Source organism: Candoia aspera, chromosome 6 (genome assembly GCF_035149785.1).
Source record: "Candoia aspera isolate rCanAsp1 chromosome 6, rCanAsp1.hap2, whole genome shotgun sequence".
Lineage (NCBI taxonomy): Eukaryota > Metazoa > Chordata > Lepidosauria > Squamata > Boidae > Candoia > Candoia aspera.
Genome location: NC_086158.1, coordinates 10,915,174 through 10,931,725, shown reverse-complemented (window position 1 = coordinate 10,931,725; position 16,552 = coordinate 10,915,174). Strand labels below are relative to the sequence as shown.

At 37.1% G+C, this 16,552-nt stretch overlaps 1 protein-coding gene across 1 annotated transcript in view; it reads left to right on the top strand.

Annotated features, from left to right (window-relative positions):
• The first annotated feature begins 2,656 nt into the window (after window positions 1–2,656).
• The window catches only part of PIK3CA (phosphatidylinositol-4,5-bisphosphate 3-kinase catalytic subunit alpha), a 30,887-nt gene continuing 16,991 nt past the window's right edge, over window positions 2,657–16,552 (top strand). Inside the window, exons 1-6 of the mRNA XM_063306417.1 lie at window positions 2,657–2,927; window positions 8,433–8,847; window positions 10,788–10,994; window positions 12,025–12,275; window positions 13,060–13,305; window positions 14,277–14,362. Coding sequence (XP_063162487.1) covers window positions 8,496–8,847; window positions 10,788–10,994; window positions 12,025–12,275; window positions 13,060–13,305; window positions 14,277–14,362 — 1,142 coding nt within the window. The 5' untranslated portion in view covers window positions 2,657–2,927; window positions 8,433–8,495. The remainder of the gene's footprint in view (window positions 2,928–8,432; window positions 8,848–10,787; window positions 10,995–12,024; window positions 12,276–13,059; window positions 13,306–14,276; window positions 14,363–16,552) is intronic.

Sequence of the window (16,552 nt, the reverse complement as noted above, 5' to 3'; positions counted from 1 at the left end):
TTAGCGCCCACAGGAACTCCTCGAAGTCCTCTAGCTCTGGGGCCTCTGCTTGACACAGCTGGATGTACCAATCTGCCGCCCTCCCCTTCAGCCTATTTGCAATGGCATTGATTTTCCCCCTCTCGGAGCGAAAGCTCTGCTCCCAATCCTCCATGTAGCTATTAGCATTGGTAATGAAGAAAGACAGCTTCGTAGGATCGCCATCAAACTTCACAGGAAAGGGGGGGGGGTCTCGCCGCCTCCAGCCGTTCGGCTGTTCCAGTCACATCTAGTGTCCTCCTCCCTGTCGCTGACTGTCGGAACCGAGTCCGACCTCTTCTCCGCGGAGATGGGGGTGGTGACTCCGGGTTAGCGCTCTGATCCCTAGCGCCCTTTCGTCTTCCCTCAGCCGACTTCCCACGGTTTTCCCTTAGCATTACTGCCAAAGACTCCAACTTCTCCTCCAAAGCCTTCATTCGCACGGGGGTGACCGATTCTTCAGCCGCATCGGTTACCACTACCACTGTAGGTGACAACGGAGGTCCTGGTTTCCGGACCTCTTGGGCGTCCCCTACAGTGGAGTCCTCGTCCTCGTCCCCCGTTCTATATTCAGCCCCTGACATGCCCGTCGTTTCCGACGTTACCACCTGCTCGCCGGGTTGTAGCCCCAGCTGTTCTCGGCGGGCCGCCCTCTCCGCGCGGGCACTCCAGGCCACCCGCACCGTCGTGGTGTCCGGTTCCTCTTCAATCCACTCGGCTTCTCGTAGTAGAGACATCACTAGCGCTCCCCGTCACAGGTAACCTGGCTAGGGGCTAGCGGGGTAGATTTCTTTGATGATTCTCAGCTTTATGTAATGATTGCCTTATCCCAACGAAGTCAGTTTCACCAGAGCTTAGTGAATAAAACTGATTTATTGAAAGGATAGTATGCAAATACGAAGAAAGCTGAGAATAAGCAAAAGCGCGCCAAATACAAACTAAAAACCCTCGCCTCCAAACCAATCCCGCTCCCACCCTAACATCGCAACCACCCCCTCCCATCATCGGCAAGCGTCACACATCGGCCTGGGAAGGTAACCTTGAAAACATGTCATAACCCAAACATTCCTTCAGGGTAACGGAAAAATAACAACCTGGCAGGGCTGGAATTCCCCACCCCGCAGGCGATAGACACGGATCAGAAACATGACATGCGAAACGTTACGATGTATGCAAACCATTGGAACGATGAACATTACACCATGAGAACGAGGTACTTAAGATGAGATAGAGTCATGAAGAAATGGGTGCTGAATGAATATGGATTGAATGTAAGAATGGATAACCAGTAGAAAAGTACATTAAGGTTGTTTGGTCATATAAAGTTAATAAATGATCTTCAAGCTGCAAAACAAATATATGGGTCAAGAGGAGTGAATAGTTTGAGAGGAAAGGGAAGATCAAGAAAGTCATGGTTTATTAGAGGTAAGAAGTTCTTTTTAAAAACGTAGTATATGGATGAGGTGGAAGAAAGGATGGTTTGCAATGATGGACAAGTATTAAGAGGTATGAGTGAATGGAATTGATAGAACCTAGATTTAGCCAAATTTTGTTTTCTTGTTACATGTTTAATTTCTTTACAATCTTTAACTCCCTTTCTGAGTTTCACATAATGTTGCTTAATCAAACAGGTAATACTATGATGGTTTATAAGTGCATATAGTTCGTATTTTGTAACTTGGTGATATTTCATTAAGTAATTTAATATAAAAATAGGTATAAATTAATTCTTAATATCAAGTTGGTCATGTGTCATTATAGAAGAGGCAGTGAGGAAGGGATTGCAAATTTTAGGAAGATATGAAGGAAAGATGAAAGTCAACTCAATCTGAAGTTTTTTTTTTTAAACAGAGAAAGAAAAGTTACTGAGTACCTTGTAAATATATATAGACATTGATTGACTGGATTTATTAAGGCCAACTCCAAGAAGACTGTATATTTAGGGTATGAGTTTTAATCAATAACTAATCAATTGGAGCAAATATTAAATGGTAATGCTTTGATTCTGGGGCAGATATGGATAGCTTTTTTAGTCAATTCTTATGCAATCTATAATGGGGAAATAGGACTGCTTACAATTACAAGTACTTTTTTTTACTTATAAGTCATAAAACAATTATTTACAGTACACATCCTTGGAAACACATCTTTATGAAGACTTACATATGAATTCAGTTTTAATTCAGTCATAAGTTGATAAGTTAATATTTGGGCAAACTCAAGCTTATGGCTGTCATTTCATATATGGCTTTTTTGAGGGTTCTGTCATATTTCCAGTCTTTTGTTCTATTACAGAAAGGTAAGAGAACTGATGATTGGGAATATACTGAGTCCTTTAGGTTGATTCCAACTGCAGTCCTGTGAGACATGGTAAAACAGGCTTAATCTAGTGTTACAAGGAAAAAAGTACTATAATCTCTGTGTATTCCTTACTCTATCTACAGTATATAATATTCAGGTCTTTCTATCAGTGTAGCTTTCCATGATATAACTTGTTGAGATAATTTAAATTTTGTTTCTATAAACTGCCCAGAGTCCCTCCTTTGGGGGGGAAATGGGCAGTAATAAAATTCGACAAATAAATAATTTTTTTTTCTCTCTCTCTCTCTCTCTTTTCTAGGGTAGTCACATGGTTGGATGTTTGCCTCCAGCTAACTTGACTTATTTGGAAATACTTATGTTGAATTTGGTTATACGTTTAGTGTTTTACAGTAAAAATTCAAACAGTATGATGTTCAAGAGTTGAGAAACAGTTCATATAAAGACTGTAGAATGTTTCTGGATTATATGAAAAATCCATTCCTATTTTACAACATGTGGATAACAGAGAACCTGTCAATAATGTAACCATCATGTGAAATAGGGAGCTGTGTGGGATCTCCCTGATCCAAAAAAATAAGACATTGCAGGTATGTTTTTGTTTTTGTTTTTGTTTTTGTTTTATTTTTATTTTTATTTATTTTATTTATTATTCCAATTTCTATCACTCCCCATCTCCTCTGGGCAGTTTACAAGTTTATTTGCTTGTTTATTTGTCTTGTCATTTCTCTTTCAAGTCCACCAGTCTGCAGGTACTATGATTGAGTTTAGGGGCAATGAGAAGATCACATCATATACTCTATATTGCAAAAACAAATGTGGTATGTTATGAGCATTCAAATGATGCTTTGTCTTAATTTCAGGTATTAGAAAAAGCTTCAAGCTTTTAAAAATTGTTTCCAGGGAATCCTGTGAAGAGTTGATGCCCTGACAGCTTGTTATAATTAACTATTAACAAGGACTAACAAGAAGAGTGGGGCTGAAGTTTGTATTTGGCTCTGTTGGAGTAAACATTATTTTAATTGGGATATATTAATTGGGCACAGTCCAAGAATACATTAGATTTCTGCCTTTGTTGAATTCAAAATATTTGAATTTTTTTTGCATTTTTTAAAAGAAAATTTCACTTTCAGTTTCCATTGACCTTATGTATTTGTATTGGTTAGTACAGGAATTCTCAAACCTGGGGATTGTAAGCAACTTAGAAGGAGATCACAACTTTTTTAAAAAACAAAACTAATGGTTTTTTGGCAAAACGTATTCCTGCTTGCCCAGGCAAAGCAGGGAGCAAAGCACAAAGCAAGTTTTGAAAGAGAGCTAAACCTATACTCCAGCCATCTGCCAAAATCATTCTCTAATCACAGTTGCAATGGTGACTTCCATCATGGCGTGTAGTAATATATTTGTAGCCTGGTGCAGGAGTATGCAAAACTTTTTTTTTCCAAAATGTTTCAAGCATAAAATTTCATGAAGTATGCAAAACTGCTGTATCAAATGCGAAGTGGGATATTTTTGGCATTCTAGGGGTGTTTCAAGCTCAAAACACTTCTGTTTCAAGCTTGGTGTCCTTCCAGAATGCTTAAAACAGCCAATTTCATGTTTGAAATAGCAGCTTCACAACTCGGATGGGATATTTCATGAAAATTCAGTATTGTGAAATTTGAGGACAAATTGCAGTGAAATATTTTATGCTTAGACTAAAGCATAAATTGGTTATAACATTTGCTGCTGCTTCTTAATCTTGGTAAAGATTTATCTTTGTAGTTTTCAAAGGATTCTCTTTTTTATATAGTAATTTTATTAAAAATTACACTTAAAAAGATAGAAACTAATACAAACCAAAAAAAAGAATAAAAAGAAAAATAGAAAGTGCAGAAAAGAAAAAATAGAAGACAAAAAGAATAGAAAAGGAAGAAAAAATAAGAATATAGTAAATAAAAAGAAAAATACAAAAGAAATGACTTCCCCCTTAAACAATTTTAGTAACATCACTTTCTCTTAAAATACAACAAATGATCTCTTCTTCCCATATCCCATCTCTTATCTGTAAACAAATCCTTAAAGCCTCATTGTTCAGTCCTGATCAGCAAAAGTCCATTAAGGGTTACCAGAGATAACAACATACCTATTTTAACCTTAATCAAATAAACCAACTTTATATTCCTTCCTTTTACTTTTAACAATCTTGATCTTTAGTCCCTTCAAATAATGTCCTAGAACTTGATTTCTTTTCATTTTTTCTTTATCCCTTCTCACAAAATTCTTCAAAGCTTTAACAAGTCTCTTTTGTAAATCCAATATAAATCCAATATAGGAAAGTTATCCAAGATCCTCCACTTGATACAATTATATTGTCCTTACAGAATCACTGTTGTACTCCTATAATTAGGAAAGATGGCAATTACTGTTATGAATAGTTCTATTGTGGCAAAAAATCAGGAGGAGTCTGGTAGCATGTTTTCCAACTAACAAGTTATATTAAAAGACATAAGCTTTTGTGAGCTGCAGCTCATTTCTTCAGAAGTATCTTATGCTACAAGACTCCTTTTGTTATGAATAGGGTACACTTTTCAAATTACTGAGATTTATAACTGAATTTGTGCTTCAAGGAATAGAGGAGCAAGATAAACATTAGGTCTAGTTTTTTAATTGCTCAATTAATTTTTAATTGAGTGTTTTATATAAGATGTAGTTATACCCATGGACGTGGTGGCTCTGCTGATTAAACCGCTGAGCTGTTGAGCTGGCCGATCGGAAGGTCGGCGGTTTGAATCTGCGTGATGGGGTGAGCTCCCGTTGCTAGTCCCAGCTCCTGCCAACCTAGCAGTTCGAAAACATGCAAATGTGAGTAGATTAATAGGTACTGCTTTGATGGGCAGGTAATGGCGTTCCGTGTAGTCATGCCAGCCGCATGACCACAGAAGTGTCTACGGACAAACGCCAACTCTTCGGCTTTGAAACGGAGATGAGCAACGCCCCCTAGAGTCGGACATGACTGGACTTAATGTCAAGGGAAACCTTTACGTTTTAGTTATACCCATAAGCCTTAACCTAGTGATGCTTTGTATTTACTGTGAATTCTCATACTAATGTTAAACTGTGAATTTGATGGTGAAAGTAGTTTATAGCTGGCAAAAGCTAATTATGAGTTATTTATGGACTTTACATATTATTCCTTCTAGTTTATCAACTATAAGAGATACTGAGATAAAATGTAGAATAGTTTGAAGGATCTCTATTCTTTTAATATCTCTAAAACTGTCTAATTTTTAAAATTAGTTTACCAAAAATACAATCTGTTCTGTTTCACCTATCTTTCTGGCTATCGTATATTAAAAGAGCTCTGTTCTTTATAATCCCTCTTTCCAAGAGTCCAGCTTCCATGACTTAGCAAAATAAACATACTTACATTTTAAGTATGGACCATCCTTTTCCATGTCCTGAAGAAGAAGGGTATAAATGCCCAGTGCTATTTTGATTGAAGTGCTCCAAAATGAGATGCTTGCTTTCAAATACAAGGAAGTTTAAAGTGCTGTATAGATTTAACTAAACTGCTATTTTAAATTGGTAGAGAAAATTTATGTTTTTGCAGCTGAACTTTTTAAAAAGGCATATCTACTATGTATCTTAAGACCAAATTGTATACAGTGTCAAGAGATTGTAATTACTGTCCCAGAAACAAATGCATTTTTGAAGGGCAGTAACAGACTAAAATAGAGACACAAACAGACCCATATCAGATAACCAAAAAGAGGAAGAAATCTTTTGACAAAGATTTTATGGAAACACCTTAGACAGTTGATAAACACATCTTGCACTTGTTTTGGTATTACCCTTGTTTTCTTAGTTTTCCCCCCTTTGTGTTAAAGTATGGCCTGCTTTTTCTATAAGGAGCTTAGAATTGCACCTAAAATTCAAACAGCATGAACATTTGAACTTGGATATTTATATTCTTTTTTTTTTTTGGTCCGTTCAATCATGTCGGATTCTTGAAGACTGCCTGGACTAGTCCCTGCAGTTTCCTTGGCAAGCTTCTTCAGAAGTGGTTTGCCATTGCTTCCTTCCTAGGACTGAGAGAAAGTGACTGGCCAAAGGTTACCCAGATGGTTTTGTGCCTAGGCAAGACTAGAACTCACCATCTCCTGGTTTCTAGCGTGATGCCTTAACCACTACACCAAACAGGCTCTCAACTTGATGAGATATTGTGCTCCAACGTTAACCACTTATACCATACAGACTCTTTTCTGAAGTCAACTTCCACCATGTATTTGCTTTCCAACAGGGCAGGGGGATTCCTCTGATTTTTTTCCACAAGTATTAAAGCAGCTGGTGGAACGGTTGATTTTGATTGTCATACCTGACAATTACCTTAGGGCTATTGGAACTGGGCTGCAAAAATTTCATTGACCAGTAAATAGCAAGCAGGGAATTAAGAGTTTTTTTAAAATATATATGTTTATTAAAAATGTTAATAGTAAAAGGTAATATAAAATAAGATTAAAAGAAAAAAAATAGAAGAAAAAAATAGAAAAAACAGGAAGTGCAGAGAAAAGGAAGAAAAAGGAAGTCACTTCCCTTTTTCTTTACAGCAGTCACAAACTGACTTAATATCACTCTTCCCCCTTTGAAATTATATTACATAGATCACTTCTTCCCATATCCAACCGTTTTCAACTGGTAAATCCAAAAATCATTAACTCATTTCTGTCCATTTTCAGCATTCAGTTGTCCTGCAGATTCTTCAAAATTATTTTTCATCTCTTCTTTTATCTCTTCTTTTAGATCTCTTTTAAATGATGCATTCACATAGGCAGTTACTGATGTCCCCAATTAGTCCAAGTAAAACTCTTTCCCTCAGATATATATATTAATTGTTCACTTGTTTTAAAAATACTTTAAAATCAGTAAATCCAAATTCAACTGTTCCCTAGTCTATTTTAAACTTCTTTACTTTAAGCTCTTGGCAAGCTTTCTACCTTTAATTGTTTTTAAATCCTTTAAATTGTTCCTTTGCTGTTATCTTTAAATCTGGGATGAAGGGTCACTCACTGGGTGGCTTGATTGCTCTGCTGCATTGAAGATCTCTCTTTAACGGTGCAATAACTGTCTTCCAAATGCGTTTAGGAAAGTGGGGGCTTTTGCAAACCCAATGTCCTTTTGCAGCCTCTGCTGTGGCTGTGAGACCACTTCCTTTTGGCCCCTGGTGCTTAGACTCATGAGAAGCCTGCAGAACCTCTTCAGATCACGAGGAGCAGCCTTTCGGAGCACAAGTGGGCAATCTTCTGGTCTCTACTTATCTGGAGAGGCGCCATTGACCCCGGGCTTAACGGTCAGCCACCGATCTTCACTGTGTCGTCTACACTGTTCGTGGAGGCACAGCAGTCTGCCATTTAGCCCCCTACCTGGAAGCCACACTTGCAAGCAAGGAGAGTTTTCTTTCTCTAGCAATGGTTCCCATTTTTTGGCTCAGATGTGGTAGACTTAGCTGGGAAAATCCAGTTTCTGCCCATGTTTTTATTTAAAAGAAAGAGTAAAAAAAAAAATATTCAGAACTATTTATGTGGTTCTGCCAGGCATCAATGATGCACTACATTTACCTTGATGATTAGGCTGCCATTCTTTTATGTTAGGGAAATGTGTGCCAAACTAGGCATTTTTTGAAAAAGTTACCATTTCAAAGAGCCAATAAGGGCAGTACAGAAAGAATGCTTCGTGTGTAAAACAGTTGGCCATTTTTCTAAACATCCGTTGCGATTGCTTGAGGTTCTGAAAATGCTGCAGAATAGAGAGATGCCATAGACTTCTTGCTATAGTGATAGTGAAAGAACAATAGAAGAATCACTGGGAAGAGTTGCCCTGAGATCTGCTCCCCAAAATGCATTAGCATGATCAAGGTTTTAACTTAAGAGAATTAAAGAATTCCATGAATGGAGCTGTAGGTGGTACAATTAACTTAATTATGAAAGTTGGAAGGAAACTTGTTAAGAAATCTTGCATTCATTGTTTTAATGCATAGTTCTGAAAGTATGATATCAGATAAAATGTGATTGTGAAACACATAAAAGCTATTTAAATACACTTTTATCTTTACTTAGTCTTTCCTACAGGAATCTACAATCATAGTGTTTTGATAACCTTAAACGAAGAGGGCTGACAAAATGCCTCCACGACCCTCATCCGGTGAATTATGGGGCATGCACTTGATGCCACCAAGAATCCTAGTAGAATGTCTTCTACCTAATGGTATGATAGTGACTTTAGAATGCCTCCGTGAGGCCACCTTGTTAAATATTAAACATGAACTCTTTAAAGAAGCTAGAAAATACCCTCTCTATCAGCTCCTTCAGGATGAGTCATCTTACATTTTTGTAAGTGTTACACAAGAAGCAGAAAGAGAAGAATTCTTTGATGAAACACGGCGATTATGTGACCTGCGGCTCTTCCAGCCTTTTTTAAAAGTTATAGAACCAGTGGGCAACAGAGAAGAAAAAATTCTGAATCGAGAAATTGGTGAGGCTTGCTCTTTTAATTTATTACAACTATATATGAATTACTGCCTAATCTGAAGATACTCAAAGTAGCATATAATTTAAAATACTTGTAAAGAAAGGTGTCTCACTTCCCTCCAACCGCAGGGAGAGATGATTCATGCAACTATCACAAGATAGGCACTGTTAGATTTATGAAAATGTGATTGAATGACCTTCCAATGACCTGCTTTTGGTTGTGCGAGAAGACCAATACATTGTCTGCATTATCATGTACACAAAATAATAATTTAGTACAACGTGTTCCAATGCTTTATCAACTGCGTTGACTGCCAGTCTTCCAGCACAGTCAAAGGTAGTGATGCTAATCTTTAAATTGCTTGGGGCAAGAATATATCAAGAAAGATTTCCTTTCATATGGAGCTGTCTGGGCATTTACTTGAAGTGTTTGCAATCCAACAAGATGGGCACTTTTATTGTTTGTTTTTGCTGTTGTCTTTAAATTTTAAATAATTTAGTAATCTGCCCAGAAACTCTAGTTATTGGAGTAGTTTAAAAATATAATAAATTAATAACCATTTAAGAAAATTTAAAAAGATGGGTGATTTAAATCCAGTGTTCGTTTAGAAGTGTGCCCACTAGCCAGCAAAGGAAAAAAACCATGTTTGAATAATAAAAAAAATACCGTAGAGGTTGGGGAACTAATGGTTGTTTTGTGACCATCCAGCCCTGATAGTCATTTTATGAATATGCAATCCCCCCACCCTCCGGTGCTGTAATTTTATGGCAGTGCCCACACTTCCAGAAATGATATGCACAGTAGCTCAAAAAGATTGTTTTACTCTTGAGGTAATGAAGCAATAGTGTAACGGACAGCCTGAAGACATCATGTACCACTCCTGGCTTTTACCCTTCCTTTTCTACGTCATGACTCGAATAAGCCAACTTTTAAAACAACTCAATGAAATGGTAATTTCTTCCATTCTACTAAGATAAATAAAGGGTTAACTGGAAAGGAAAAACGACAAACAGGAGAAAAAACATTGGTGTCTCTTCTGACAAAGAAGGCTATAATTCTGTAAACAAGCACAATGTCCTGTATCTCCAAACAGAAACAATTGACATCCATGTTTTCTGTCCACGTAACATCAGGGTTCATATACTACTAGATTCTCTGAGTAAATGGGAGACAGAAGATGCCAGTTCCCTCTCCGCCCGTCCTAAGCTCCTATGTTAGGAAAAAAGAGCTGATAAGAGTGAAGATAAGATCACTGTAAGAACTTCAAATGTATCATTTTGGAGTGGTGGCATCAAGGTTTTATACTACTACTTTATCCCCAAAATAGAAGAAATTATATCACTTCTAACTAAATGAACCTGTTGTCACTGCAGTCCTGGAGCTTCCCATATTGAAGGGTGATGTGGTTTGCTTTTGGTTTTTAATAAGATATGTGAATTCAGCTGTTGTTGTATTCTAAACCATGTTTATGGGTTAATATTTTCTTTCAGCCAGGCTTCTGTGGTTTTAGCATGATGAGGGAACACATTTCACATATAGCTTGAACTGCAGAACCACTGATTACAGGTAGTCCTTGTTTAGCTACCACCTTCAAAAAAATAACTTTGCAACCAGTGCCAGCATTTATGACCCTTACAGGTCTATAAAGCAAAGGAAAGCTGAAGTACAATGGTAAAATTGTGATGTTTCATTTAATGACCACTTCACATAATGACCAAGGTGCCAGTCCCAATTGTGGTCACTAAATGAGGATATTGTTAAGTTCAGTTCCACGAGACCACTTCCTTATAACAGCCCCTGGAGTCACCCTCTGGGGATAGTCACAACAGGCTTGCTATCAAGCCAAGAGCTGAGCTTTGGCAGATCTCCAGCAGATTTTGAGATGGGGCGGTGGAGCCCTGCACTCTGACATGGTATGAAAAGGGGGTGTCTTTCTTTTTTAGGTTTTGCTATTGGCATGCCTGTTTGTGAATTTGACTTGGTGAAGGATCCAGAAGTTCAGGATTTCAGAAGAAACATTCTTAATGTTTGTAAAGAAGCAGTAGAACTGCGAGACGCAAATGCGCCCCATAGCAGAGCATTGTACGTCTGTCCCCCAAATATAGAATCATCTGAACTGCCAAAGCATATATACAATAAACTTGATAAAGGTAAAAAAAATGCATTAATAATTCAGTGTTTCAGCATTCGGAGAAATGGGATGATACTTGAACAATGAAATCAGTCAAGTTATACTGTAAATTTTAAAATAAACTTCGATGTGTACACTGCTGGTCTGTGACCATAATAAAAATTGATTTGATTTGATTTGCACATTTCTCAGATCAGAGTAATCTATTTAGTACAAATTGTTTATTTTAAAGATATACCTTAAATTGCTTGGTGTAACCATTTCTTTTCTATAAAAATAATAATTATCAAGTTTTAGAAAGTTTTTATTATTTATTGCATAGGATACCACCAATGAGTGCAGCTTTTGTCTCCTGAGTGGAATTCATATGTTGTAGCTGGATTGTAAAAAGTGGGGGGGTGTTGGGTGTGGCCCTTGAAGCCATCTTTCTGCTGTAATTTGTCCTTTTGCTCCTCTCCCCGCCCCTCCAGTTTTGCCTTTTAGTTTTCTTTGCATCTTGCCATTAATTTTAAACAAAAGGAGAAACTTGACATGACATAATCAGTTCCCCTTCCCACCAACTGTTGCCAGTCCCAAACAGCCTCTGTTTCTGTCCTGCAGCAGCAATTGTCTCTCTTTCTCTCTCCCCTCCTTCCTGTGCTGCCTTCAGTTCATTCCAGAATCAGAAAAGGTGCAGCATCTCTGGGTCCTAGGACCCTCCATCTCACCTGCCCCCTGCTGATACGATACTTCCACTGCAGCCTGAATCTGCCCGAGCCTCTTCACTGATTTCTGCCTTTCACCCTGCTATAGCAGTGTGTCACTTTATCACCCTGTTCCATTCTAGCCTTCTGGCTCATGTTCCTACTGGTTACCTTTTTTGGTAGTTATAAAGATGGATAGTATTTAACTAGTATTGGGGTCTGTTCATTTTTTATTTTGTTCTGGTCTGATACCAAGATACGTTGAAGTAGGGTAGCATAAACAAAGGGGGCAAGGCTGTCTCTTTCTGTCTTCCCTTGCACGGCATGATCCCTGGTGCAACCTGAGCAAACCTCCTTCTATTTCAGGACAAATAATAGTGGTGATTTGGGTTATAGTCTCACCCAACAATGACAAACAGAAGTACACCTTAAAGATCAATCACGATTATGTGCCAGAGCAAGTAATTGCTGAAGCAATCAGGAAGAAAACACGCAGCATGTTGCTGTCGTCGGAACAGCTGAAACTCTGTGTGTTAGAGTACCAGGGGAAGTATATTTTAAAAGTCTGTGGCTGTGATGAGTATTTGTTAGAAAAGCACCCCCTGAGTAAGTATAAGGTGAGTGAATACCATCTATATTTTCAGAATTTAATGTCCAAGTTGGATGTTGGGGAAGTACAGGAGAAACAGACATACGTAAATATAAAAATACCACCGCAGCTGGTAGCGGTGTGCGAAACCTAAGTTCTGATGCCCTTTTTATGTGTGTATGATTTGGCATGTTTTACTGGGAAATGTTTCAATTCTGAATATTCCACTTACTCCATATAATTACTGTTATATAGTGGAAGTCAGTCTTACTGATGTCAGCAGCCTGACAGATCAACCATTTGAAATAAAATGGTAACACTTTATTCAAACTTAACTTGAGTCTTGCCTGAATAAAAAAGAGACAGAACTACCAGAAAGACTTTTGTACTCTTAGATGCTGTTAATTATGAAGAAACACTTTTCACTGAATAGCTTTCACTCCAAAAGTTCATTCATCTCTTCCCTCCTTGATACTTCCCTTTTTATTATTAGAAAAACAAAAAAAATGTGAACGTGTTGCTTTTAGAAAACGGTCTGAAGATCTGGTTTTTCATAAGCTTACACTCCAATACGAGCGGCATCTTTGCAAGGAATTGGTTACAGCTATCAGTTACTAGAATAACTTTCCTCTTACTCCACATCTTGCATTAGATGCTGATGCCGTGTTGCCTCCTTGGCCCTGAATAGCAGAATCTTAACAGTGCTGACATTGTAATCTTTCTGGCTAATTAATGATGCTTCAGGAGAGCTCTGCCCAGGACAATCACTGAGCTTTTGTTTTGTTTTCTTTTGTTTTGCTTACCTATTTCAGTACATCCGGAGCTGTATCATGCTTGGCCGAATGCCCAATTTGATGCTGATGACTAAAGAGAGTCTTTATGCCCAACTGCCATTGGATACATTTGCAATGCCATCTTATTCTAGGCGTATTTCTACAGCTACTCCGTACATGAATGGGGAAGCTTCTGCCAAATCTCTCTGGGCTATTAACAGTAATCTGAGAATTAAGATTCTCTGTGCTACTTATGTAAATGTAAATATACGGGACATTGACAAGGTAGGAGAGGAAGTCTGAATGTGTGAGTGTGATAGTTGTGTTCCTGATTAGCAATATCAAAATATGTCTGATTCTGAACTGTGTATGGGCAATCTAACAAAAAGAATCCAATCAGAAATGGAAGTCAGTCAGTAAATGTTCTGGTCAGGGTGGCATGGATACCTCTTATGGAGGTTTACTTATGTGTTGTAGTTCACCACTTAGATCATCTTAAAATATTATACCTTGGTTCCACATTTTTCTCCCTTTGGATACTCATCGCAGTTTGAACTATATCAGATATTCCGTAAAACCTTTATACAGGAGCTTTGATTATACTCTGCACTGTTTTAATACTTGCTTTTATTCTCAAGTGGATTTCCAATATAAATGTAAAGTAATTTTGGTAAGTTCTTGTGTTATATAGAAAATAACTTCATTTGGCCTGTGCTTGCTAATTCTATTTCATTTGATAGCTGTCCTTAATCAGCCAAATTATTAATTTTCCATATATATTTTGCTTTTCTTGAATTGATGCTTATCTTCTAATTCCAATTTTTAGTAGTAGTATAGTTTATTATTGATTAGCCATTAGGTCATATCAAAATACACAATATAAAACATAGAACATCAATAAGACGGTATATAAAAATAGAATAAAGGAAACAAATTAGATAAGAAAAGGAATAAAAATGCAAATCATATTTCTGAATCACCCCTACAGTTTACCATAGTCAGGCTCACATATGCAGATCTCAACTGAGCTGTTTTATTCAAATAAAGGGATGTATTATATGTGATTTTTGGATTCTGTCTGCACATGAAATATGTTGTTTTAATATAAGGATCCCAATAGGTTGTTCATCTAATGTGCGGTCCTATATACTGATCTATCTCTTTCTTATACAATTGACATTCAAATAATATGTGTATTATGTCCTCTATCTCTGGATTTTTAGTATTTATATGGTTATGTTTATACTTTTTTTCAGATTTATGTCCGAACTGGTATCTACCATGGAGGAGAGCCTTTATGTGATAATGTTAATACTCAAAGAGTACCTTGCTCCAATCCCAGGTAAATGATACAGTTGAAATAAATAAAAGCAAACTAGCACTTTGTGTTAACAGAGGAAATCAGGTAGATGAAATTGTAGGGTGTGTTCACTTGTATCCCATTATAGAAGGACGGATGGCGTTCCACGGTGTGCTACTGTTCGTTTCAATGAAGATGGTGCCTCAATTAACGTTTGTGCTAGTTTGATATTTTTATATGAGCAAATTAAAATGATTAGATTCAAATTTTCTCTTTTAGAGTTTGCTTAGGTAATTAGTTCTCTTGTTCATAAGAAAGAATTACTTTGTACAAGGTGTATAGTTATTCACCAAGGGTATTTTGCACTTTAAAAGATGAAAAGCATCCCCCTATTTTTCCAGCAGTTTTTATGTCAAAGATGAAGACCATACGGCTCTTCAGGTGAGCCACAGATCCTTCATCCCTACTGCAGAATTATTTCTGCTACTCTCGCCACCTGCCAACTTCCAGAATTGGCTTGATTATTTAGAATAGTGAGAAGCTTCGTGTTCTACAATAGAGCATTTTGTTGATAATAGATTTTATTGTAGCCAGTGAAACTGTCTTTGTATTCAAAATAGAAAGTGGGAAAAATCAGGCTGTATAGCATACTCATTACCTACATGGAATGCTGTTCTCTTTCAGATTAAGCAGTGCATGCAAAGCACAAAACTGGAGTAAAAGAATAGTGAGCCAAAGAAATTAAGGCATGAGATAAGAAAAAGAATCCTAGCTAAAAATTAGCTTACACTAACCCCACTATACCTGTCCATCTCTCTCAGTCCTTGAAAACATCCTTTCTTGCACCACATCCAAGCACATGCTGCTTCATGTGTTGCATTTCACTTTCTGTTTTTCACCACTCTTTTTGAAAATTTTATTTAGTCTAGCCAATGACAACTGCTTTGCTCTTTCTCTTCGACTTAACCTATTTGCTCTTCCTACATGTGTTTGTTTCAAAATTTGAACTTCATTCTATAGTCAGAAATTCACTTTTTTATCTGCTTTCTCTAAATTAAATGCATCTTTTCTTTCTCACATTCATACATTTCTCAGAAACCTGCTAAGGAGATGAAATATGATTTAAGCACACCCCGGCTGTCACTAAGTTGCACTGAATTCTTCCTTTTTAATCATATTTTTTTCCTGATCAATTCCATCATTCATTTAAATGCCACTCTTAACGTTTCACTGTCATTCCAATATATATCTTTAAAATACTCCTCCTAGCATTCCCTCAGTTTAGTTTCATCCCAAATAATTTAATCACTGTTGTTTTAACTCCATTTAGGCTCTGCTGGTGGCTCTTTGTTTAACCCTGTTCACCCTTTGCAAAACATTTTTTTTAATTTCCATTTTAAAAACCTGCATTTTTTCTTCTTAATCATTTTGTGTCCTCTTGACTACATTTTTTTGCAACTATGTTTTTCTATATATACATATTGCACAACACTTTTCTCTGATCCTCATTCGCTGATGTGCATTTTTCTCATCCATGGCCTTTTTCTGTTCATCAGTCTACCATTTATCCTGTTTCACATTTCCCATTAGTGTAACTCCACACATTTCTATGTAGTCTATAACATAATTTTCAGTTAGTTCCAAGCGGTTTTCACACTTTCTTCTTGCTTTACATTCACTGTCTATTAATTATTTGGGAAGATTAATCTGTCTTCTAATACTTGTTCATAAAAAGACTTGTATTTTCTCTTCATTCCAGTTTTTTTTTTTCACTTTCCTTTTTCCCATGTACATTTTTCTCATGACCAGTTCTGGACACAAATAACAGTCTCTCCCACATTCAGAACCTCTCATTATCCACATACTCTTTACAAATTCTCTCAGTATTTCATCATAAACAATAAAGTCAGTGGTTTTTTTATTTAGTCTTTTTCAATACATATGTACGCATAGATTTATGCTTAACTGCTGTGTATATTTGAAACAGACCTTTCTCTAAGCAAATGGTCACCAAATAATCTCCTTTCTCATTGATTCTTGCATCAATGAGTGGCCCGTTACTTTCTCATCTTGTTCCCACCTATCCATTCAAGTCACTTAACAGAAAAATCCACATATGCACCCAAAGCTGCATTTATTCAGAATATTGCAGTTTCTCCCCAAACTCATCTCTGGTTCTTTCATTATCCCCATTCTCTGGAACATAACATGAACCTATCACCAAACTGTGGA